Here is a 24,729-nt window from a genome sequence, read left to right as displayed (position 1 = left end):
TAAGGTGAGGATTATAACTGCTGTCTCTCCTTCCCTGTGTTGCGCTCTATGGAGTTAACAGTTTGGTTCAGCCCAGAGCCTCTTTTTATTATTTACATGCAGCAAGGTAACAGGTCATTTCAGCCCACGAATCCATGCTGCCCAATTTACATGACCTACACCGTGTCTATGTTTTGAATGGTGTGAGGAAACCTGAGCCCCCGGGGAAACCCCATGCAGAGACAGGGAGAATATACAAACTCCTTACAGACAGCGTGGGATTCAAATCCCCGGTCCCGATGACTGGTGCTGTAAAGGCATTGCGCTAACTGCTATGCCAACCATCCTGCCCAGTTGAGATTGGGAGATGGTGATGACGGTGACAATTAAACGTGTACTTTCTGGTCTTCAGGAGGAAGTACCATGCAGTGGTCAGCTTGTACTCTTGGTGGCATTTCCAATCCATCTGAATTCGGAATAAGTAACCAAGCTCAAACAATTTAATTTCATGGGGGCATGTGCATCTGGGCAGCATTGTTCACAATTGGGCAGATTGCTCTCTGGCTCTGATGGACATTTGTACCATAAGCACTATTGCTCATTGACCATGAAATAGGCCCTGTCCACCTGGTTCTGCAAAGGTGCAGTTCTGCTCCAGGATACTCTGGTTGGCAGCCGATAATGTCATGCTCGATTCTCCGGAGCTGGGCTGTAGCTCAGTCCTGCTGATTGGGAGCAACCTTTTCCCCAAATGAAATGATGATGTGAAAGTTCTCTCTCGTCAATGGCTTGTTAAACGTCCATGCAAGGTGCACAGCAATACACGACAGCATCAGCTCTGTGCTGTGTACAGATGACTTGCCCCTTAACCACAGACTTCATCAGCATTGTGAACCTTCTTTCTGCATCTAACCTGACTAGTCCTGTCAGAGACATGCATGTCTCAATGAGATCCCCTCTCCTTTTAAATGTCAACGAGAATTACCCTAGGTTATCCAGTCTTTCTGCATAGATCAGTCCTTTCTTCCCAGGGCCCAGTCTGATGAACTTTCACTGCAGCACCCCCCCCCCCCACCCCCACTCAGTAGCAAGATTGTTGTTCTTTCTCAGATTAGAAGACCAAAACCCCACTCACTGCTCAAGATGTGGTCTCAGCAAGGCCCTGTACAACTGCAGAAAGGCCTCTCTGCTTCCATATTCTAAACACAATCTCCATATCTGTATCCACTTAAAGATTTCCTCAGCTCATTTTGACATCTAGTCTGATGCCATCTGCAATTTTAGAGATATTAAATACAATTTATTTGTGTATATCGGTGATTGTGATTCTCAAACTTTTTCTTTCTATTCACATACCACTTTAAGTAATCCCTATGCCATCGGTGCTCTGTGATTATTAGTAAGGGATTGCTTAAGGTGGGATGTGAATGGGAAGGGAAGGTTGAGAATCACTGCTCTAGAGCCAATTGTTACTGAAATATTTTGCTTGAGAAAAATTGTCATTGGCCCATTTCCTTTGGAGTTATGAAACTGTGCACATAACGAGTCGATGAGGTACAATAAAAACAGTAGTTTTCAAACATTTCCTTTCCACCCACATTCCCACCTTAAGCAATCCCTTACTAATCACAGAGCATCAATGACATAGGGATCTATCTGATCAAAATGTATATATTATGCAACCTGTTACCATTGTGAATAAAATTAAAAACATTTGGTGACTAACAAATGGTGAACCTTTCTCTGACTTGTTAATTTCTTCAGTATGTTTTCAGAACTGGCATGACCGTAGGAAACAAGACAACACATGAAGAATTGGCAAAATCCATCAACGTGATCCTGAAACAATCTATAGATTTTCTCACAATCAACAAGCTACTCAAAGTCAGTTTACCTCTCTGTTCATGTTCTCACCCTGAAGCAATGATGGTAGAATGAAATTACCAAATAACAATTTTCTCCGAACTTCATTTATCTTTTTGTAATGTTATGAGTGATGAGCAAGGTTACAAAGACAAAATATAAAGAGGCTGGCCTATTAAGATGTGTAGAAATGCCCTCTTTCAGTACAGGTACTCCCTGACTTATGACCTATGTGTCTTGCGTCCACCTGCACATACAACTGAAAATTCCCCCCCACCTCCGATGGTAATCAGCTGCATCCCATCTCCCTCTTCTGCATAGGATTGCCACCCACTTGCAGCTGCGGACGTGTATCAGAAGCTTGGCGCCCGAGCACGGTCTGTTCAATTTCCACTGCATGCTGAGAGAGGGCAGGTGCTTATACCTGATTCAGAGGGGGTGAAATAAATTTTAAAAATTAAAGAAAAAATATGAAAATTTTGCGCTATGTGGAAGTGGGGCCTATCTCGAAAAATAACGCCTCTTGTGAGAGCTGGCTTTGGTGACCACCATGTTTTATTTGACAAACTATAACAGGGATTCAGGGTAATTCCAACAAATGTCAATTCTGAGATACAATCAGAAGGATCATGGACTTATGTTGAGGAGCACCTGTATTAAAAGCCTGAACTTCCCTAAAGGAGGTGGAGGCCTGAGGATTGGATATAATTAAGGTGGAGGTAGATAAATATTTGAAAGGTCAAGAACTTGAGGGTGATGGGGAATGAACACAGAAAATGCAATGAGGCCTGCATCGATGAACCACAATCAGATAGTGGGTCTTGTAACCATTGAATCTGGGTGGGTGAAACATTATCTTTCCACTTTAAGACAATGACACATTCTTGGTATAAAATCCCCTTCCCAGCCTGTGAGTCATTTCTAAAATGTAATCAATCCTGCATGGTAGGAAATGTGACTGCTAATTCATTGTTGATCTTGGTCCGAGAACCAGCAATGTAGTGCAACGAGATAACCAAGTAATATTGGTGTGGGGTTTACATGTGTTTTCATGACCCTTTCCTAGCTTTTCTTGACACTATCTTCCTTGGTAAATTTCATGTCCAGGTCCAGCTAAGAGACCAAATAAGGCTTTGTGTTTGATGCCTCGTCACAAATCTGTCCCACTTTTGTGCTAGCCTGGATCGCATGTTCATGTTCCAGGGATGGGGGGTGGTTTGTTGAACTCATTGACACTGAGCCTACTGTTCTATCACTGAATTAGAACAGGTGAGAGTTAGCAAGGTGAGACATCAATCTCCTCTCATAGTCACAGGGTTATCCATTATGGAAACAAGCCATTTAGCCCAAGTTGTCCCTGCTCGCCACATTGTCCACCTTCTTTCATCTGCCGTGTTTGGCCCATATCCCTTTAAACCTTTCTTATGCATATACCTGTTCAAATGACCTTTAATTATTGTTAATTCACTCGTCTACCACTCTCTCTGGCAGTATATTCCACACACCCATCACCCTCTACCTGAACAACTTGCCCCTCTAGTCCCTTTTAAATCTATCCCCTCCAGATGTAGATTGAGCGGAGAAAGACTGATGACCAATGGGCTTCACTTTGGATTGTGTCAATCTTTCTGAATGAGGATTTACTAACATAGTTGCTTCAATTATTTTTCCTGCATTGAACTTAGGACATTACAGCACAGTACAGGCCCTTCAGCCTACCAAGTTGTGCCGACCTATATTGCTTTGTTGAGCACCTCAGCTCTATCTGTCACAATAGCGTGGATCTCCAGTGGCCACCCATTTCAATTCTGCATTCCATTCCCTTGCCGACATGGTCTCGTACTGGCAGACTGAGGCCACCCATAAATTGGAGGAACAACACCTCACCTTCTGACTGGGCGGCCTCCAACCATATGGCATTTATATCAACTTCTCCGGCTTTCGTCCAACCCCCACCCCCTGCTTCTCCCCATCGTCTCTCCATTCCCTCTCTCCTTTTGCACAGACATGATAAATTCTTCTTAATCCAATTAACACTTTTTGTTCATCTGGATCCCTCCCCCATTGTTTGAATTCCGAGACTTTCCAATATATCCTGCTTTTTATATCCTGCTTCTGCCTCTGGAATTTCCAGGACTTACAGCAGGATCCTACTAACAGACACATCTTCCCCTCTCCTCCCAACACTGCCTTCCATTGGGACTGCTCTCTCCGTGACTCCCTCGTGCACTCATCTCTCCCCACCAATTGGCCCCTTATGGCTGCAGGTGGTGCCACACTTGCGCCCACACCTCCTCCCTCACCACAGGCCTTTCAAGTGAAGCAATATTTCACTTGTGTATCTGTAGGATTGATTTACTACATCCTTTGTGGCCTTAGACTGGGAGATCGCTTCACTGAGCATCTTTGCTTTGTCCGCAACAGTGACAGGAACATCCAACCGTTTTAGTTCTGCATCCCACTCCTGTACTCACATGTCTGTCTAAGGCCTCATGTACTATCCCACCAAGACCACTTGCAAATTGGAAGACAACACCTGATTTTCCATCTGGGCACTCTCCAGTCGGATGGCATTGACATCTACTTCTATGGTTTCTGCTAACCTGCTCTCCTCTCCCCTTTCCCTTCCCTGCCCCCTGTCAGCTCTCCACCTTCTTCCATCTCTATTCACCTAGCCATACCTCCTCCCCTTGCTCGCTGCTGTGCCCTTCCTCCCTTCTCCACTCATTACTTCCTATTGCCTTTGTGACCCCAACCCTTACTCTTTTATTTGGATGTCTGTGGACATTTTTCCATACTTTGATGAAGGGCTCAAGCTCAAAATGTTGGTTATGTATTTTTATCTTTGCTACATAAAGGACACAGTTCAACCTGTTGAGTTTCTCCAGCTTTGTGTTTTTACTTCAACGACAGTGTCTGCAGATTTTTATGTATTACTTCTCTTAAATGTCCCTATTATTCCAGCCTCCACTGCTACAATTCTCTGTTACAACACCCACAATTCTCTGAGCAAAGCAACACTCCTCAATTTTGTTCCCTGTACTTTATGTGGATGTCCTCTGTTGTTTGCTACTCCTGCTTTGGGGAAAATGTGCTGGGTCTCTACCTTATCTATGCCTTTTTCATCTTGTAGAGCTCTATTAGGTCACCTCTCATCCTCCTTCGTTCCAAAGAGAAGGGCCTTATCTCTGCTGTCCTTGTCTCATAAGAGATATTTTTCACTCCAGTCATTGTTAAATCTCCTCTGCACTCTCTCCATAGCTTCCACACCCATCCAGGAATGAGGTGAGCAGATATGAACACAATGTTCAAGATTCAATTTATTGTCATATTACATGAAATTTCTTTTTGCCTGCTGCAAGGCAGACATTCGCCACTGGCAGGGATTGCCTAAGCGCCTCTTACGGTCAGAGAGAGAGAAAAGCAAAAGAGAGATTCCCCCCCCAAGAGTAACCGAGTGTCCGAAGATTCACCTCCAGCGCTTCCACTTCCCCTGCACCAACACAGAGTCCAGTCCAAACCATTGGCAAGCTGAGCTCCAGATCCAACCATCCAGCGCCCTTGGCACCTCCTCGCATCTCGGTTCCGAAACCCGCTACCCCTCCAGCAAGTTCGAGCCATTCTCCAGCGGTCCACAGCCCATGCAGGTCTCCCAACAGCAGCCTACAGCTTCCACGGGTTCCCACCTCGAGTCAAGTTACAATGCAACATTACCACATGACTCCTGAACTCCATCCCCTGACTAATGAGAGATGTGTAAATTTGAACCCCAAGGTCCCTCTTTTCTTCCACACTGTTAAGTATCTGACCATTAACTCTGTGCTCATCTTTCAGGATTGACATTCCAAAATGCATCACTTCACACTTATTCGGAATGAACTCCACCTGCCACTTTTCTGCCCAAATCTACACCCTGTCCATATCCTGTTGTAACCTACATTATCCACCACACCTCCAAGTTTGTATCATCCACAGACTTACTGACCCATCCTTCTACTTTTCTGTCCAAGAATAAAAGAACTTGCACTTTTTCTCCCCCATTTTTGGACTTTTGAAGCAAAAATAAATCTGTCAATAAGGAGGGAAGAAGAATCATCAGGAAGTGAGGTTGAAATTTCCTGGTGGCATGTTCACCTGAAAGTAACACCTTGCATAACTCTCCGGAATATTTTCATTAGTTGCCCATTTATTTTAGAGTCCAGGCAATTTCCCAAGAGTAGCTGACTTCTTTTGACATTTCTTCATTTAAAAAGTTGGGGTGGTAGTGTTGTCACCCAACTGAATGTTTTTATCCAATGGCTGAAGACAATTTCTTTGAGATGTATTTACTTTAAGAATGCAGGATTCAGATTTTGCCATTCAAAGGACTCTCAACCCAAGGAAAGGAAGTAAAACACAAAAGTCTGCATGATTGAAATAAGAACACAATGCTGGAGAAACACAGCAGGTCAAACGGTGTCTATTATGTAGGAAAGATGAAGATAGGAAATCAACATTTTAGGCTTGAACCCTTCATCAGAGTACGATGAAATTCCAAAGCTATCCACAAATTTGCCATTTATGTCACGAATCACAAACGACAACGAAGGGAGATCATCTCGTTGAGTAGCATCACACCAACATCCTTGCATTCAATGTTAGCAAAACTAACATTGTAAACTTCAGGAGGAAGATGAGGGAACATGACCCAGTCCTCCTTGAGGGATCAATAATGGAGAGGGTCAAGAACTTCAAATTCCTTGGTGTCACCATCTCCGAGGATTTGTCCTGGGGCCTCCATGTCGATGCAATCATGATACTTTGTGAGGTGTATGAGGAGATTCAGTATGTCACTGAAGATCTCAAAGGATGCATCACTATCCGGTACAGAGGTGCCAACGTTCAGGACAAGAAAAATCTCCAGAGGGTTGTTAACTTGGCCTGCGACGTCATGGGGACCAGACTTCACTCCATCGAGGACATCCATAAGGGATGGTGTCTTATTCTATTCTCAAGGATCCCCACCACCCTCTTCACTCTGCTACCATTGGGCAGAAAGTACAGGACCCTGAAGATGAGGACTGAGCAGCACGGACAGCTTCTTCCCCTCACCCATCAGATTCCTGAATAATCAATGAACAAAAGGCACTGCCTCACTTTGACTTTTTGTGCACTATTTTGATTTATTTTTGTATTAATGTTTGCCCTGTGATCCTGCTCAAAACAACGCATTTCGTGACGTGTTCATTACAATAAATTCTGATTCTGATTCTTTGCTATGTAAAGTAGACTATTTATTCCGAGTTTCTCCAACATGATGTTTTCACTAATCTCTACCCAACCACATTCCAATTCTTGATTCCATTGGGACAAACGTCATCCACAACAACAAACTTGACTTGACCCATTACTGCACAAAAATATAAAAAGCAGCTTGCGGTTAGACAGTCAGCTCCTCTCCCTGTTCTGCCTTTCAGCGAGGTTAGGACTAAACTGAATGTAAACACATGGGGGATAAGTGGAGAACAGATTCAATATTGAGCCTGCCCAGACCCAGAGGATACACGACGGCTTCTATTGCTGACCCAGAGCCATTCACAAAAATATGGGTGTAGATAAATACAGAATCTGGATACGTGTAAAGAAAGAGTCAGCAAGTTGTCTGGACTTGGAAAGGGTCACAGAAGTATATTTCTCTGTACCCTGCACTTTTGTACTGTGCTTTGTGCGAGGGGTCCACTGATCTGCTCCCAAAACAACCTGTATCATGGCATCTTGTGTCAAACTTGACCTGAAATCGGATCTATAATGAGAGAGGATACCCTTTTGAGCAATTCTTCTGTCATCTTGCAGCATTCGTGGTTTTTCTTCGACCTGTTAATAAAGTCAATGGCCCTGTACTTGATTGAAAAGAACAGGATGAAGGTAAGATGTATCTCTTCATTAGTCGATAATAAAGGAATCTTCTATGTGGTTGATCACAGAACTAGAGAGAGGTTATGAGAGGCCGTAGATGTTGTATATTCTGATTTTCAGTAGGCCTTCGACAAGGTGCCACAAAAGAGGCTGCTTAATAAGATGAGAGCCCATGGAATTACAGGAAAGATATTAGATTGGGTGGAGCATTGGCTGAGAGGCAGAAGGCAAAGGGTGGGAATAAAGGGATCCTTTTCTGGTTGGTTGTTGGTTACTAGTGGACCACAGGGATTGGTGTTGGGGCTGCTTCCTTTTACAATGTATATTGATGATTTAGATTATGGTTGGAATGGTTTTGTGGCCAAGTTTACAGATGACATCATGATAGGTGGTGGAGTAGGAAGTGTTGAAGAAACCAAAAGGTTGCAGAGAGACTTGGACAGTTTGGGTGAGTGGGCAAAGAAATAGCAGATGAGATACATTGATAAATGTACAGTTGTACACTTTGGAAGAGGAAATGAATGGGCAGATTATTATTTGGATGGGGAGAAAATTCAAAATTTGGAAGTGCAAAGGGACTTGGGGGGGTCCTCGTGCAGGATAACCTAAAGGTTAACCACCAGGTTGGATTGGCAGTAAAGAAAGCAAATGTTATATTGGAATTCGTTTCAAGGGGAATAGTGTATAAGAGTAAAGAGATGTTGATAAGGCTTTATGGGGCACTGGTGAGACCTAATTTGGAGTACTGTGTGCAATTTTTGGGCCACTTATGTTAGGAGGGATGTACTGATGTTGGAGGGAGTTCAGAGATTTACGAGGATGATTCCTGGAATGCAAGGGCTAACGTATGAGGAGTGTTTATCGGCTCTTGGACTGTATTCATTGGAGTATAGAAGAATGAGAGGGCATCTCATAGAAACATTTCGAATGCTGAAAGGATTGGACAAAGTTGATGTGAGTAAGATGTTTCCCTTGGTGGTTGAGTCCAGGACAAGAGGGCACAGTCTTTGAAATTAGAGGGGACCACCCATTTAAAAAGAGATGAGGAGAAATTTCTTTAGCCAGAGGGTCTTTGATTTGCGGAATTTGTACAAGCATGCAGCTGTAGAGGCCGAATCATTGGGGGAGTTTAAGGAGGAGATGGATTGGTATCTAATTAGTCAGGATATTAAGGGATATGGGAGGAAAAGGCTAGAAATTGAAACTAGTTGTGTGAATGGTTTAGCTCATATTGGAGTTGTGGAGCAGATTCGATGGGCCAAATGTCTATTCCTTTATCTTGTGAGCGACTTTGGTCTCTCCGAGTCTGTCCATCCAACTATGAGATTAGCAACGCTCCTCACTTCCGTTAGATCTGAATTATTGCTGTCTTTTTTTTAAGCTTCCTAGAACCCAGAGATTCCCAGAATGCTATCAGCACACTGTTCAATCACTGCTTCTTGCCATTATTCCTCACATTAGTTTGAGGTATGGGGAAATTCCACAAGAATCCAGGAATGTAAACATCAGCTGGGCTCATTTTATGAAGGTTAGTAGATGAGAAAATCAGTGCATGCTGGAGTTGTGTGTGATTTTTTTTTAAATCATCTTGTTTGAGCTCTGCCGTGAATTTCTTCAAGAATACCCTGCAGGACACAGGCTTGCACTCTTCATACATGGTATGGAACTACATAACAATTGGTGCCCCTCTTGAATGTGGGTCAAAATACTTGAACTCCTTCCTCAAGGACTGCAATGGTTGAAGAAGACAACTCACGGCATCTTCTTGAGGGCAAAAAAAAAACACGGATGGATGATTACTTGTTGGCACAGCCTATGAAACTCTCTTCCATTCAATGACTAGTTTAAAGAAAATATTGTGGATGGGTGAGGCCATTCAGCTCTTCTCAACTGATAGCCCCAGTCTGCTCTGCATCTCCCTATGTATTGTTCCAACAAACTGCTTGCTTAAGTAAAAACACAAAGCTGGAGAAACTCAGCAGGTCAAACCTGAAACGGCGGTTTTGTATCCTTATCTTTGCTCTATAAAGGACACTATTTGACCAGCTGAGTTTCTCCAGCATTGTTTTTACTTCAACCATGGTGTCTGCAGACTTTTGTATTCTACTGCTGACTGAAATAACCCCAGTTTTGTCTACCTCACAAGAATTTAATTCTGTGTCCCCAAACTTCCCGATATCACTCTCCAAGCTAATGCCTGCTCATTTGAAAGGAAGATTCACATGATGGAACAGACAGGTTAGCGTAGCGGTTAGGGCATTGCTGTTTCAACATCAGTGAATGAGACCGGAGATCAAATCCAAAGCTGTGTGGAAGGAGTTTAAATGTTCTCCCTGTGTTTGTGTGGGTTTCCTCCCATAGTTTGAGGCGTACAGGGGCTTTGTAGGTTAATTGGATGTAATAGAACAGGAAGAGCTCGTGGGCCGAAATAGCCTATTGCCATGCTGTTTGTCTAAATTTAAATTTAAGATGACCGGGTCCATGAGAATGCTAAGACATTCAGACAAACCCACCTCATTGCCTTGTCTGGTCTCTTAAACCTTTGATGAAAATGAAGGTAACTATTTTTCATTCAATTCTTTTCCTGATTATAGTGATTGAGAAGCAAAACAAAAAGGTTGCTTAGCTGCACTTGGAGATTGGAAATCATGTGATTAAAACTTCCTGGCGTCCTCCAATCTGAATTGGCAACCTTGGGTCGGGGAGCAATGAGTTGCCCAGAGTTGGGCAAATTTTGGAACATCTGGCCAGTTGTCCACTAAAACTCCACCATTAACTCAGTGCCTGAGTTTAGCAAGTGCCCATTTGCCCAAGCAATGGTTTTTGGAAGTTTTGGGGTGCTTGGAGAAAGCCTTGGAAGGCCTGGTTCATGTGTTGCCATGACACAGCTGTCAGAGAATAATGCAATATACAAAAGTGCTGGAGAAACTCAGCAGGTTGCGTGTGAAGGGTCACCAATGTTTTAGGCATGGGCCCTTCATCAAGGTATGAGCAAAATGTGGGCAAGTGTCTAAATTACAAGGTAGGGGGAAGAGAGGAGGAAATAAGGGGCAAGGGGAGGAGCCCAAGCCAAAAGGTAAGAGGTCATAACTGGATATGGGTGGGAGGGTATAATAAAATAAACCCCAGAGAAAAAATAAAGGAGGGATGGCTCTCTGAATAGAGAAGGAGGGGATGGGGAGCTGAAGGAACGGAGACAGAGGGATGGGGAAAGGGAGGGTCCTAACAGAAACTGTTGACGTTCCTGCCATCTGGTTGGAAGATGTCTAGATGGAATATTAGGTGTTGTTCTCCCAATTTGTGAGTGGCCTCACTTTGACAGTGCATGAGGCTATTCCCACACTGACATGAAACTGTCTGCTGCAATAATGGGAACTTCCCAGTTGCCAACCATTTTAATTCCACACCCCATTCCCACAGCAACATGTCAATGGATGTTAGCGAATCATGGTGTTTCAGGATCTGGGCGTGGTTGACAGCTCTAGCGTTTATTCCCCATCCCAAAATGCCCCTTGTGAAGATGAGGTGAGCTGCCGCTCTTTCTTAAAGGTGTTCCCACAGGGCTGAGGGGCAGGATTTGGACCGAGCAAGGGCGAGGAGCTGGTGCCATGTTTCCAACTTGCTATGGGTGGGCCAGGCAGAGGGAAACTTGCTGCCTTTGTCCTCAGCGGCAGAGGCCGCAGTAGCTGACAGATGAACAGTGATGTGTAGTTGCTGCGTGTTTTGTAGACAAATCACATTACAAGTGGCTGGGTGCCATTGGTGGAGGGAGTTGATGATGCTTCAGGTGCTGGATGAGGTGTCTGTCAAGCAGGCAACCTTGTCTAGGATGTCTTGAGCCTTACGACTTCAAGTGTTGCTCTTTTAACAGCGAAGTTTGACGCTGATGGACAGGGGTTTTATCTTCAACCAAATAAATGACTACGTCAGCTGCTTCTCTCCCAAGGACACAAAGGTAAGATTCTCTCTTTGTTGCAGAAATTGTTCATTTACTACATGCCCTCTTTCACCTTGCAGTATGATCCATTTTTGTTTTGATCCGTCTTCGACCTGCTCCGCCATAGATAATCCTCTTTGTACTTTCTTCTCTCTCTCCCCCCTCCCCCAACCTTCCCGCTGACCTTCTGGACATCTTAAAGATCATTTGGCTCAGGTGCTAACCAACCTTTATTGACCTGAAGCCAATTTTTAGCTTGTCACAAGGTTTCTTGTCCCTTTCCCATCTCTGTAATACTCTCTTTTCATTGATGAGCCCTTCAGAGATTTGATTGGCTGACTAGAGCTATGCTGTTGACTGAAGCTTGGGCACACAGCTCAGGGGTTTCGAAGAGGAGCTTGTGCAGGTCTGGGGGATCAACATGATGGGCAGCAATAGGGGAAACTGATGCAGAGATTGTGGTGGAGTCACTAACGCCAGCATCCTGTAAAGGGCAGCACCTCCGCCACCCTCACCATCACCCACTGAGGATGGGTATCCTTGCACCTTCTGGATCAGTTCTAGGGGTTTACCAAAGGGGGTGTCAGAATGAGGTCGGCGCCTGGTCCAACTAACTTCATCTCTCTGGGCGGTGAAAAATGTGGGTTTGAGACCTGCGGTTAATGAGGCCTGGGTGAGTGGCTGCAGTGCGTATCCTGGAGGGGAGTAAATAGCCCAGCTGGTGATGGAATTCTTGGATGGCATCAGGTTTATGTGTGTGCACCTAATTGACTCGTTATGTGCACGGTTTCATAACCCCAAAGGAAATTGGCCAATGACAATTTTAACCCCTTTTAACCTGAACTGTTCACCTCCACGGTGCCAGGTTCTGAGATTGTAGTGGGGACTGCAAGAATTTTTTTTCCCCCACATCAGATGGTGATAAAAATAGAATGTGTAGGATACGATTGGGGGTGGGATTAGATTTGGAGGGGAGGGATTTTTTACACCTAGAACATAGCGACTATTTGAAATGCACTAATTGAGAGAATGGTTGAAGCTGCATCACTGAGAGCAGTTAACAAATCTGCAGATGGATCGCATGGTAGCAGAGATCTACGGGCCAAGAGCTGGATCAGTTTAGATGGGTGCTGCCTGGATGTGATGGGCTGAATGGCCTTTTTCTTTTCTGTACAATTCGATCATTTTAGGATTCTGTGGTAGCCAGGGGCGGCACGGTTAGTGAAGCAGTTAGCGCAACACTATTACAATGCCAGTGACTCATGTTTGAATCGGGTGCTGTCTGTAAGGAGTTTGTACGATCTCCCTGTGTCTGCATGGGTTTCGTTTGAGTGCTCCAGTTTCCTTCCACCCTTCAAGATATATGAGCTATGTTGGTCAATTGGGGTATTTGGACAGTGTGGGCTCGTGGCTGGAGGGGCCTATTACCTTGCTGATTGTCAGTGGTTCTCAACCTTTTTCTTTCCACTCACATCCCACTTTGTAATCCCTATGCTGTAGAGGCTCTGTGATTAGTAAGGGATTGCTTAAGGTGGGATGTGGGTGGAAAGGAAATGTTTGAAAACTACTATTTTTATTGTACCTCATCGACTCGTTATGTGCACGGTTTCATTCTTCTTCTTCTTCTTTGGCTTGGCTTCGCGGACGAAGATTTATGGAGGGGGTAAAAGTCCACGTCAGCTGCAGGCTCGTTTGTGGCTGACAAGTCCGATGCGGGACAGGCAGACACGGTTGCAGCGGTTGCAGGGGAAAATTGGTTGGTTGGGGTTGGGTGTTGGGTTTTTCCTCCTTTGCCTTTTGTCAGTGAGGTGGGCTCTGCGGTCTTCTTCAAAGGAGGTTGCTGCCCGCCAAACTGTGAGGCGCCAAGATGCACGGTTTGAGGCGATATCAGCCCACTGGCGGTGGTCAATGTGGCAGGCACCAAGAGATTTCTTTAGGCAGTCCTTGTACCTCTTCTTTGGTGCACCTCTGTCACGGTGGCCAGTGGAGAGCTCGCCATATAACACGATCTTGGGAAGGCGATGGTCCTCCATTCTGGAGACGTGACCCATCCAGCGCAGCTGGATCTTCAGCAGCGTGGACTCGATGCTGTCGACCTCTGCCATCTCGAGTACTTCGACGTTAGGGATGAAAGCGCTCCAATGGATGTTGAGGATGGAGCGGAGACAACGCTGGTGGAAGCGTTCTAGGAGCCGTAGGTGATGCCGGTAGAGGACCCATGATTCGGAGCCGAACAGGAGTGTGGGTATGACAACGGTCTGTATACGCTTATCTTTGTGAGGTTTTTCAGTTGGTTGTTTTTCCAGACTCTTTTGTGTAGTCTTCCAAAGGCACTATTTGCCTTGGCGAGTCTGTTGTCTATCTCATTGTCGATCCTTGCATCTGATGAAATGGTGCAACCGAGATAGGTAAACTGGTTGACCGTTTTGAGTTTTGTTTGCCCGATGGAAATGTGGCGGGGCTGGTAGTCATGGTGGGGAGCTGGCTGATGGAGGACCTCAGTTTTCTTCAGGCTGACTTCCAGGCCAAACATTTTGGCAGTTTCCGCAAAACAGGACGTCAAGCGCTGAAGAGCTGGCTCTGAATGGGCAACTAAAGCGGCATCGTCTGCAAAGAGTAGTTCACGGACAAGTTTCTCTTGTGTCTTGGTGTGAGCTTGCAGGCGCCTCAGATTGAAGAGACTGCCATCCGTGCGGTACCGGATGTAAACAGCGTCTTCATTGTTGGGGTCTTTCATGGCTTGGTTCAGCATCATGCTGAAGAAGATTGAAAAGAGGGTTGGTGCGAGAACACAGCCTTGCTTCACGCCATTGTTAATGGAGAAGGGTTCAGAGAGCTCATGCTGTATCTGACCCGACCTTGTTGGTTTTCGTGCAGTTGGATAATCATGTTGAGGAACTTTGGGGGACATCCGATGCGCTCTAGTATTTGCCAAATACGGTTTCATAACACCAAAGGAAATGGACCAATGACAATTTTTCTCAAGCAAAATATTTCAGTAACAATTGGCTCTAGAGCAGTGATTCTCAACCTTCCCTTCCCATTCACATCCCACCTTAAGCAATAGGGATTACTTAAAGTGGTATGTGAATAGAAAGAAAAAGTTTGAGAATCACAATCACCGATATACACAAATAAATTGTATTTAATATCTCTAAAATTGCAGATGGCATCAGGCTAGATGTCAAAATGAGCTGAGGAAATCTTTAAGTGGATACAGATATGGAGATTGGGTTTAGAATATGGAAGCAGGGAGGCCTTTCTGCAGTTGTACAGGGCCTTGCTGAGACCACATCTTGAGCCGTGAGTGGGGTTTTGGTCTTCTAATCTGAGAAAGAACAACAATCTTGCTACTGAGTGGGGGTGGGGGGGGCGGGGGGGGCTGCAGTGAAAGTTCATCAGACTGGGCCCTGGGAAGAAAGGACTGATCTATGCAGAAAGACTGGATAACCTAGGGTAATTCTCGTTGAAATTTAAAAGGAGAGGGGATCTCATTGAGACATGCATGTCTCTGACAGGACTAGTCAGGTTAGATGCAGAAAGAAGGTTCACAATGCTGATGAAGTCTGTGGTTAAGGGGCAAGTCATTTAGGCTGGAGATGAGATTTTTTAAATTCAATTGTGAACTTGTGGAGCTCCCTACCATGGTAAGTTGCTTGAGCCAATTTATTGAATAGATTCAAAAAGGAAGGGGTGCGTGGCTCTATTGGCTCAAGGGACCAAGGGGTAAGATGAGAAAGCAGGAATAGGGTACTGAAGTTGCATGATCAGCCATGATTGTATTGAATAGTGGAGCACACTCAAAGGGTTGATTGGGCTTCTCCTACACCTATTTTCCCAGTTTCATTCTGCAACACAGAGCCAAACTTCATGTACACAGCCCAGAGCTGATGCTGTCGTGTATTGCTGTGCACCTTGCATGGACGTTTAACAAGCCATTGACGAGAGAGAACTTTCACATCATCATTTCATTTGGAGAAAAGGTTGCTCCCAATCAGCAGGACTGAGCTACAGCCCAGCTCCGGAGAATCGAGCATGACAATATCGGCTGCCAACCAGAGTATCCTGCACCTTTGCAGAACCAGGTGGACAGGGCCTATTTCATGGTCAATGAGCAATAGTGCTAATGGTACAAATGTCCATCAGAGCCAGAGAGCAATCTGCCCAATTGTGAACAATGCTGCCCAGATGCACATGCCCCCATGAAATTAAATTGTTTGAGCTTGGTTACTTATTCCGAATTCAGATGGATTGGAAATGCCACCAAGAGTACAAGCTGACCACTGCATGGTACTTCCTCCTGAAGACCAGAAAGTACACGTTTAATTGTCACCGTCATCACCATCTCCCAATCTCAACTGGGCAGGATGGTTGGCATAGCAGTTAGCGCAATGCCTTTACAGCACCAGTCATCGGGACCGGGGATTTGAATCCCACGCTGTCTGTAAGGAGTTTGTATATTCTCCCTGTCTCTGCATGGGGTTTCCCCGGGGGCTCAGGTTTCCTCACACCATTCAAAACATAGACACGGTGTAGGTCATGTAAATTGGGCAGCATGGATTCGTGGGCTGAAATGACCTGTTACCTTGCTGCATGTAAATAATAAAAAGAGGCTCTGGGCTGAACCAAACTGTTAACTCCATAGAGTGCAACACAGGGAAGGAGAGACAGCAGTTATAATCCTCACCTTAGTACCCTGGGCAGGACTGCGCTAGTGAAACCATGCATCAACTCATTGTGTCACACTGGACTGAATCCATGGAAATCACACTAAACATCAAGAGTTGGCAGAAACTGCAAAGGGAGAGATTTGTTATGTGCATGGTTTCATAACCCCAAATGAAATTGGCCAATGACAATTTTTCTCAAGCAAAATATTTCAGTAACAATTTGGTCGAGATCAGTGATTCTCAACCTTCCCTTCCCACTCACTTGCCACCTTTAGCAATCCCTTACTAATCACAGAGCACCAGTGGCATAAGGATTACTTAAAGTGGCAAGTGAGTGGAAAGAAAAAGGTTGAGAACCACGGGACTAAATTAAATTAAATTACAGCACAGCCATTACTTACCGACCTAATGTGCTATTTGAGTCCAGAGATGAGAGGGCATCAGGTTAAAGTGAGAGGAAGGAGTTTTCAAAGGGATCAGAGGGGTGAATTTTTTAAAACACCAAGTGGTTGATCACTGGAATATACTGGAGGTTTGTGGAATTAGGCACAATTACTACATTTAAGAAGTTTTAAGGCAGCCACTTTTGTCAGTGAGGGATAGAAGGATGCAGTCCTCATATGAACAAATCTGATTGCCTGAGATGAGCCAACAAGTATGAATGAACAGGATGGGCTGAAGGGCCTGTTTCTATGCTAGACAAGTCTGAGTCTGGAGTTGAACTTGAGCTCTCAACCTCCTGAGCATTGTGTGGACCAATGTTACCATTCAGCCCATTGAGCTAATTCTGGTCTCCCGGAACCAATTCATCCTGCACTCCTCCATCCTACAGCAGCTGCTAACTCGATGAGAATAATGATTGATCGTCTCCATCTTCCTCTCACCCTCTGTCCCTTTGCAGGCACTCATGGAGTACAAGCTGGATTTCCTGCGGATCGTCTGCAACCACGAGCACTTCATTCCTCTGAACTTGCCGATGTCCTTTGCAAAGAGCAGACTCCAGCGGATCCAAGGTGCAGTAGCTCAAATTGGCGTTGTCCTTTGCCATCTCTGAAGGCTGAAATTCGGTATTTAGGAAGACTCGCTATCAAATCCCCTGCACCTGTGAAAATTGTGTTATTTAGGCTTGTACAGTATATGCGTGAGGTTCTCAACAAATACTTCCATGTGCACATACTAGTACCAAGTGCAAGCACCTGTACATGAAGATGACGCATGGGCGCCTCTGTTGTTTGTGCATGTGTACGGATGTTTTGGCATGAGTGCATAGATCTGGCGCGGGTGTAAAACTGGAGACCTGGTTGGGACAAGTCATTTTGCTCATGACATATAATGAGCGTCCTCTGCACTCTCCTTCCACCTCCTCCCCTCACCTGGCCTGCCCATTTGAACTCCCGAACTCAGTCATACAGCTCAAATCCAGGCTTTTTGGCCCATTATCTCCATGCTGACTGCCCCATTAAATTAATTCCATCTGTATTAGGTCGATATTCTTCCATTCCATGCCTATCTAAATGCCTCTTAAACGTAATAAATGTATCTGATTCCACCACTTCTGCTGTCAGTGCATTCCAGGTGTTGACCTCATGTGTAAAAAAAAAAAGATATTCCTCAGATCCCCATTAAACCTCCTCCCTTCATTTGTTTATCACTCCCCATACCCCCTCCCCCAGGGGAAAAGACTTTGACACTCTCCCCCTTTCCATACCTCTCATAATCTGACATATTTCCCCCAACATCCATAACCATGATAAGCCCAACCCATTCAATCTCTCCCCATAACAGAAGTCTATAACCCAGGCAACATAATCTTCTCTACACTCTCTCCAGCCCAATGATGTGTGCAAAAGACTCCTCGGTGTTTTGTAAAGTTGTATCATTACATTGAAACTCCTGTTGCCATACCCTGAGACAAAAATGTCATTCTTCTTCACTCTACCGGATCTATCTGTGTTCCTAGTTTCAGTGAACTATGGACTCTGGCCCTTATCTCTCTCTGTTTATTCCACAGGGTTCACACTAGCTGGACTTCATCTGTCCCTTTGGCTAAAAGTCAAGATTACTTCATGAACTTGAGCCTGCCCATCCCCTCCACCCCCATTTGGAACACCACAGTGGGTAGAGTGGTCTCCTCACTGTCCCAGAGACTTGGGTTTGATCTTGCACACCAGCGCTGTCTGGATGGAGTTTGCACGTTCTCTCTCTGTGACCATGTGGGTCTCCTTCCAAGTGCTCCAGTTCCCTCCCACATCCCAAAGACATGCTGCAGAGCAGGTTAATTGGCTGCTGCAACTTGCCTCTCCTCTGTGGGTGAGGTTTTGGATCTGGAGGAAGTTCATGGGTGTGTAAAGAGAATTTGGGAAGCAAGGTTAGCCTAGCGGTTAGCCCAGTACTGTTACAGCGCCAGGGATCGGGATCTAGGTTTGAATCCCGCATTGTCTGTAAGGGGTTTATGTCTATAAATTTTTATAATTCAAAGTTTTAAAAAAAACTTAAATTTAAATTAAGGACAAAGATGTGAGCCTGAATTGTTTGGTGCAGTCTTGATGGGCTGAAGGGCCTGGTTCTGTGCTGCATGACCATGTGACTCAACCTGATGTTTTGAATTGGTTTGTGTTCTCAGGTCATTGGTGGAATCTGTCAGAGTACAACCCATTAATCTTCCCTCTTCCCTCTTTGCAATTCCCTCACCTTCACATTCCTTCACTTAATCTTCCTTTACCCACATACCCCCCTCCTCTGCACCCCACCCTCACCCCATGCATTTCACCTCTCCTACTCCAAGCGTTTTCTTTTCTCCCTGGCTCAGGGAATGCTCGTGATCAGGGAAGAACACCTCTCCTGATGTTTGAGAAATCTCACCATTCCTCAAAGAAGCTTTTGAGGAAACGAATGAAGACTTGCCCACAGATCAGGACATGGAAGGAGACCACTTGGCCCATTCAGTCCATGCCTCCAGCTAACTGAGCAAACCCTTCAGCCTGTTCCCTTGATCAACCCATCAGCCTGAATTGCCCCATCCAACTTATTCTCTCTCACAAGGCCATTGATTCTCTTGCCATAGAAAGTCCCAACAAGGTCAGTTATAGTGGCCAATTATTAACCAACCTGCATGCCTTCAGGATGTGGGTGCACCCCAGGGAAACTGAAACGGTCCCAGGAAGAATGTACAAACACCATATAGACATGGGTCAAGATTGAACCTGGTCACTTGACCAGGAGATGCCAGCAACCTGTTTCCTGTCTGAAATTTTATGCCTGGAGTTTGGTTTATTAAAACCTCCTGGGATTGAGTGAAATCTGCCTGCCTTTTTTTTTCACCACAGTCGCAGGTTCCTTTGATTCCTGTGCAGTGGGCCATGGGAACAGCAGTGAACTCTTGGCCTTGGGTTGTATTTTCTATTCACAGTATTGTGAGCACTCAAACTAATGTTATCCTTGGGCATGAGCCAGCCCATGTTCACAGTGAAATTTCCATTGATAACCCCTCACGTTGAAGGGATAATGAGATCATGGGAGCCAAGGTCATATGTTCAATGAGATTTTTTTGCTCACTTTGCCACTGAGTGGAAGACTTTAGACTCCACATCTCAACAGCTGTGGCCTCTGTCTCATTATCTAGATGTTTGACAGGGACTGGACATGCAATCCACAGTGCCGAGTTCAAATCTTACTGTGGCACAATTGGAATTGACTAGTTAATAATTTGGAATTTAAGCAAAAAAATGTTTTAGAGTAACATGATTGTTAGAAAAGCTCATCTCTTTCACTGTTGTCTTAGAGGAAGGAAATCTACCATCCTTGCCTAGTTAGGCCTGTATGTGACTCCAGGCCCATCAACTGGCCTCATGATGGATTCTCAGGATAATTTGAAAATGCTTGCATTGCCATTATCCTGGGTAATAAATAATCTCGTCAGGCCAGTGCTCCCAGTGGGACCCTCATTATGGAGTCACACTTCTGATAATCTGTCAGCCAAGGGGTTTTGGTGTGCCAATTCTGTAGATAATTCAATGTCATCTTATTATTGATTTATTTCTTTTAGATCTTACACAGTGCATAATTACTTTTTTCCTGTGAATCGGTCAGCATCAAAGGAGAGGCATCCATGTGCCCAAAGCCCTTTTGGCAGAGAATTTTCCTATCGGAGAGCTACCCTTATCCCTCTGCATTTCTCCCCCTCCCACTTCTCAGCTTCTTTCTCTTCTACCCTCCTACGTGTATCCACCAATGACATCCTGCCTGTTAGACTGTGCTCCTTCCCCTTCCTCTCCCACTTTACAGATTCCTGGCAAAGGCCTCGGGCCTGAAATTGCCTTTTACTTCCTGTGGTACTGCATGACCTGTTGTGCTTATACTGCGCTTATGTGCATTATATGAGCTTGCTCTGTCCATTCTTTCTTCATGAGGAAACCTGCCCACCGCAAATACAGTAAATCCTTGTGTTACGAACGTCTGCCTTACGCACTACTTATACTTTTGAACAGACAATGCATGGGCTTCAATGGTTTGTCAGCTCAAGGAAGGAGAATGCTGTCCCCCATTGTAAGTCAGATCAGGCTGCCGTTAACATTGTGTTGAGTGCGTAACTTTGTATTTGATGTAAATTTTCCTCTTATTTACTCTTGTAACCACACTCCAAAGCGTAAATCTGATGCAAGTGCTGGTTCCGACTTGCCTACAAATTCATCTTGAAGACAGACTTAGGAGCAGACCTCGTTCGTAACCCGAGGACTGCCTATAGTCATTATATAAACTCCAATGAACTGCTTCCAATGCAAAGGCTGCCACTATATATATTATGGGTAGAAAATATTAATATATTTTTTGCGTCGGCTACTTTTACCATAACTGTTCTGTGTGTTATCTGTGTAGATTTGCAACTGGAATGCACACTCACCGATGACTTCTGCAGACATCACTTCCTGGTGGGGCTTCTGCTAAGGGAACTCGCCATCGCACTCAATGAGCCTCGGGATAGCCGGGCTCCGGCCATTGCCATTGTCAAGAGCCTGGTGATGAAGCACACATTTGATGCTCGGTACTCGCACAAGGTACAAAGACTAGAGTTGTTTCCACTGCCTGAGCAGCTGCTGACAAGGCATTCGCATTGATGTCAAATGTGCACAGCAGATGCGTATAAATCCTTCCTGTGTTGCCTGTGAACAACCTGCATGATGGAATCCTTGGGATAACAGGGTTAAGGATAAGCAGGAGGAGGATTTGATTTCTATTTACAACCCAGTGAATACCAATGTACAGATGATGATTCTTGGATTGATCTGTTGCACAACTTGTGATCCATATTCAGCCAGATTGAGTTCATTGTATGTTCATCTATGTACCATCACAAATCACTGGGAAGATAAGAACATATGGAGCAGGAGTGGGCCATTCAGGCCTTCGTTCCTTCTCTGCTGTTCAATAACATTGTGGCTGATCCTTTACCTCGGTGCCATGTTTCTCCACTAATCCGATATCCATCATTTCCCTGAATATGCAAAAAACCTATTGATCTCTCCTTTGAATACACTCCATGATGGTGTCCATTGCCCTTTGAGCAGAGAACTCCAAAGATTTTCATAACTGTGTAAAGAAATTTTAATTCCTCACCACCCTGGGTACCTGGTGCCTCAATTTAAGTTGGTGATCCCTATCATTCATATACATATCGTGCCACAAACCTTTAGAATTTTACATGTTGCCATGAGATCTCCTCTCATTCTCCTAACTCCATGAGAATACAGGCTAGTCTGTTTAATTCCTTCCTTGTACAACAATCTCACTGTCTCAGGAACCAACCTGATAAACTTCTGATCACAAGTATGTCTTTCCTAAGATAGGGAGACTATACCTGCGAGACTTAGTATCACTAAGGCCCTACATAATTGCTGTTGTTCCAGAGCCATGGATTGTAACAGAGACCGTTTGGCCAACTGTCCGTACCAACCTTTTAGCCCATCTACACTAATCCTATTTGCCTCCATTTGGACCTCCGTTTTCCATTTAATTGTCTATCTCAATGTCTCTTAAACACAGTAAATGTATCTGATTCCACCACCTCTTCTGGCAAGATTTCAGCTACACTCTGTGTAAAAATAAATAAATAGACTTATTCTAAGGATCATCTTTAAATCTATTCCTTGCATCTTATGGTTTTGATACCCCAGCCATGAGAAAAAGATTTTGACTCTCAACCCTATCTATTTCCTCTTTACATACAAATCCTCTCCTAGCCAAAGACAGCATACTATCTGCCTACCATCTCACTTGCTGATACTTCACATGGACTTTCTGTGATGAGAGCAAGGACATTACGTCCTTGTCAAAGGTACCGGTGACAATCAATTGAACTAAGCTAGAACACCCAGGATTTTGTGAACGTCAGAACTTGCTTCTCGCAGCATGATCTTCCTTGTCCGCCTTGTTGGTGGGTTTTAGCACTGCCTCTGAGATGGTGGTCATTGTAGTAAAACGTACAAGTTGGTGAGCTTTCTTCAATTGCTACAAACTGGAAGAGCAGGTTATCTGAAGACAGCCCAGAGGAAGATGAGGAGCCGTGATTTGAGCTTGTGCTATTTCATTGGAATGCAGCAGGAGGAATGCTACAGGCAAGATCAGTGGAGTTGTTGGGGTGGTGGAGCAGGGAATATGGAATATTAAAATGTCATTGTGTCTCTTTCATGTGCCCAGTTTGTAAAATGCTGCATCATGTTGTAGATGTGAACTTTCACCACTAAGGGCAGCTGTGAGACCAGTTTCTGATCTTCCTTAAAGCCCTCCTGTATTTTCTCCATTTCCTCAAATGGCACAGCAGGAGGAAATTTAGCTCTCAGAGAGATCACGTCCCCACTTATTTCCCAGGATCCTATTTTCTCACACATCCACCAAATCCATGATGACCAACCTGATCTTTCCCATCTATTCTCATTCCATTTGCCTGCCTTGGGATTATACCCTTTGTGGTGCGCTGCAGTGTGAACAAAACAAGCACAAACGAAAGCCTGGAGTACAGCCTTTCGTTGTTTGTACTTGTTTTGTTCGCAATGCATCACACCACAATTTCATTGGCTTAATTTTAAAGAATCATGGAGAGGTTTCTCAGCATCGAGAAACTGGATATCGGCCCCCAACGCCTGGAAGCTCCAGCCCACTTTGAGATCTGGAAGCATGCGATCAGGGCAATCATCCGCACTCAGGCTGAGGTCATCAACTCGGACCAGAAGAAACTCCTGATCCTGCACACGAAACTGGACCCGTTCGCGCTGCTGGCAATCTGTGACTGCACTGGCCATCCTGGAAAACATTTACCAGCTTCTGGCAAATGTACTCTATTCCAGATACCTGCTTCACACCAGGCTACAACAACCGGGTGAGACAGTAGAGGCTTACCTTGGGGCACTGGTGCGCCCATGCATGACTGAGACCGGGGTGACCACTGGGGAAGTGGAATGACTCATCCGGGATGTGTGTGTGCGAGGCCTGTGATCGAGGGCGACCTGACAGGGACTGCTGGAAGAAAGCAATGCTTCTCTAACGAGTGTCATCGGTGTGGTCCGCTCCCTGGAAGCTGCAGCCTACCGTGCAGAAGCCCTTGATGCTCGCCTCTTGCCCCCTTCGGCGTGACCAATGTAGACGACCGCTGCCGCCTAGGGCCCCTTCTGTGTACTTACAGTGGCAGGATGCTTCGGTGGCAGTGATCACTTCTCCACAGAAGGGGCCCCCTCAGTGGCGGCAGAAGTAGTAGGGTAAGAGATGGCGAACGGGAAACGGGAATATTTGTCTACAACAGAGAGGAAATAAACGTTCACCCGAACTGCCCATAGTACAGAGAGGTTTGCAACATCTTAGCATGCAAAACCCCTTTTTTTGGATTCTCCCACCACCCACCACCTTTCAGGGTAACTCCCAGTGCCGATTAGCCCATCAACTGTGTGCTTTAGGGCTGAGGGTGGAAAACCGAGCAGCCGGGGGAAAGGTAACATCTACATGGTCAGCAACAGAGGTCAGGATCGAGGCTGGGTCCCTGGAGCCGTGACACAGCTGCTGTGCTTGTGTGGCATCAAAGCGAAGGATTCTTACTTCCTCCTCATGGCGTCGTTGTCATTCAGCCTTTGGCCTAACTTGTCCACATTAACCAAGATGGCATTCTCGACTCATCTTAATTACCTGCATTTATCCCACATCCTTCAAACTCTTCCTATGTCCATGAGGGTATAACTGATACCCTCCTCTCCTAAATCACTTTTGCCACCTGATAGACAACCTACTATTGCCCCTCAGGAGGCTTTTAAATCTCTCCCCTCTCACTGTAAGCCTATTTCCTTCAGCTCTAGATTGACTATCTTGTGTGCACATCCTTGCCCCTTGTGATTTTGAAGATCT

The 24,729-nt window shown here is 45.1% G+C and overlaps 1 protein-coding gene across 4 annotated transcripts in view; it reads left to right on the top strand.

Moving 5' to 3' along the window:
- dock11 (dedicator of cytokinesis 11) overlaps nucleotides 1-24,729 on the top strand; it is a 292,933-nt gene that overhangs the window by 147,698 nt on the left and 120,506 nt on the right. For all 4 annotated transcript variants that reach the window (XM_069893719.1, XM_069893720.1, XM_069893721.1 and 1 more), the window contains exons 26-31: nucleotides 1,744-1,863; nucleotides 7,675-7,746; nucleotides 9,119-9,265; nucleotides 11,609-11,692; nucleotides 17,246-17,357; nucleotides 21,220-21,398. In XM_069893719.1, the coding sequence (XP_069749820.1) occupies nucleotides 1,744-1,863; nucleotides 7,675-7,746; nucleotides 9,119-9,265; nucleotides 11,609-11,692; nucleotides 17,246-17,357; nucleotides 21,220-21,398 (714 nt within the window). The remainder of the gene's footprint in view (nucleotides 1-1,743; nucleotides 1,864-7,674; nucleotides 7,747-9,118; nucleotides 9,266-11,608; nucleotides 11,693-17,245; nucleotides 17,358-21,219; nucleotides 21,399-24,729) is intronic.

Source organism: Narcine bancroftii, chromosome 8 (assembly GCF_036971445.1).
Source record: "Narcine bancroftii isolate sNarBan1 chromosome 8, sNarBan1.hap1, whole genome shotgun sequence".
Lineage (NCBI taxonomy): Eukaryota > Metazoa > Chordata > Chondrichthyes > Torpediniformes > Narcinidae > Narcine > Narcine bancroftii.
The sequence above is the reverse complement of the archived record's forward strand: the minus strand, read 5'-3'. Positions and strand labels throughout refer to the sequence as shown.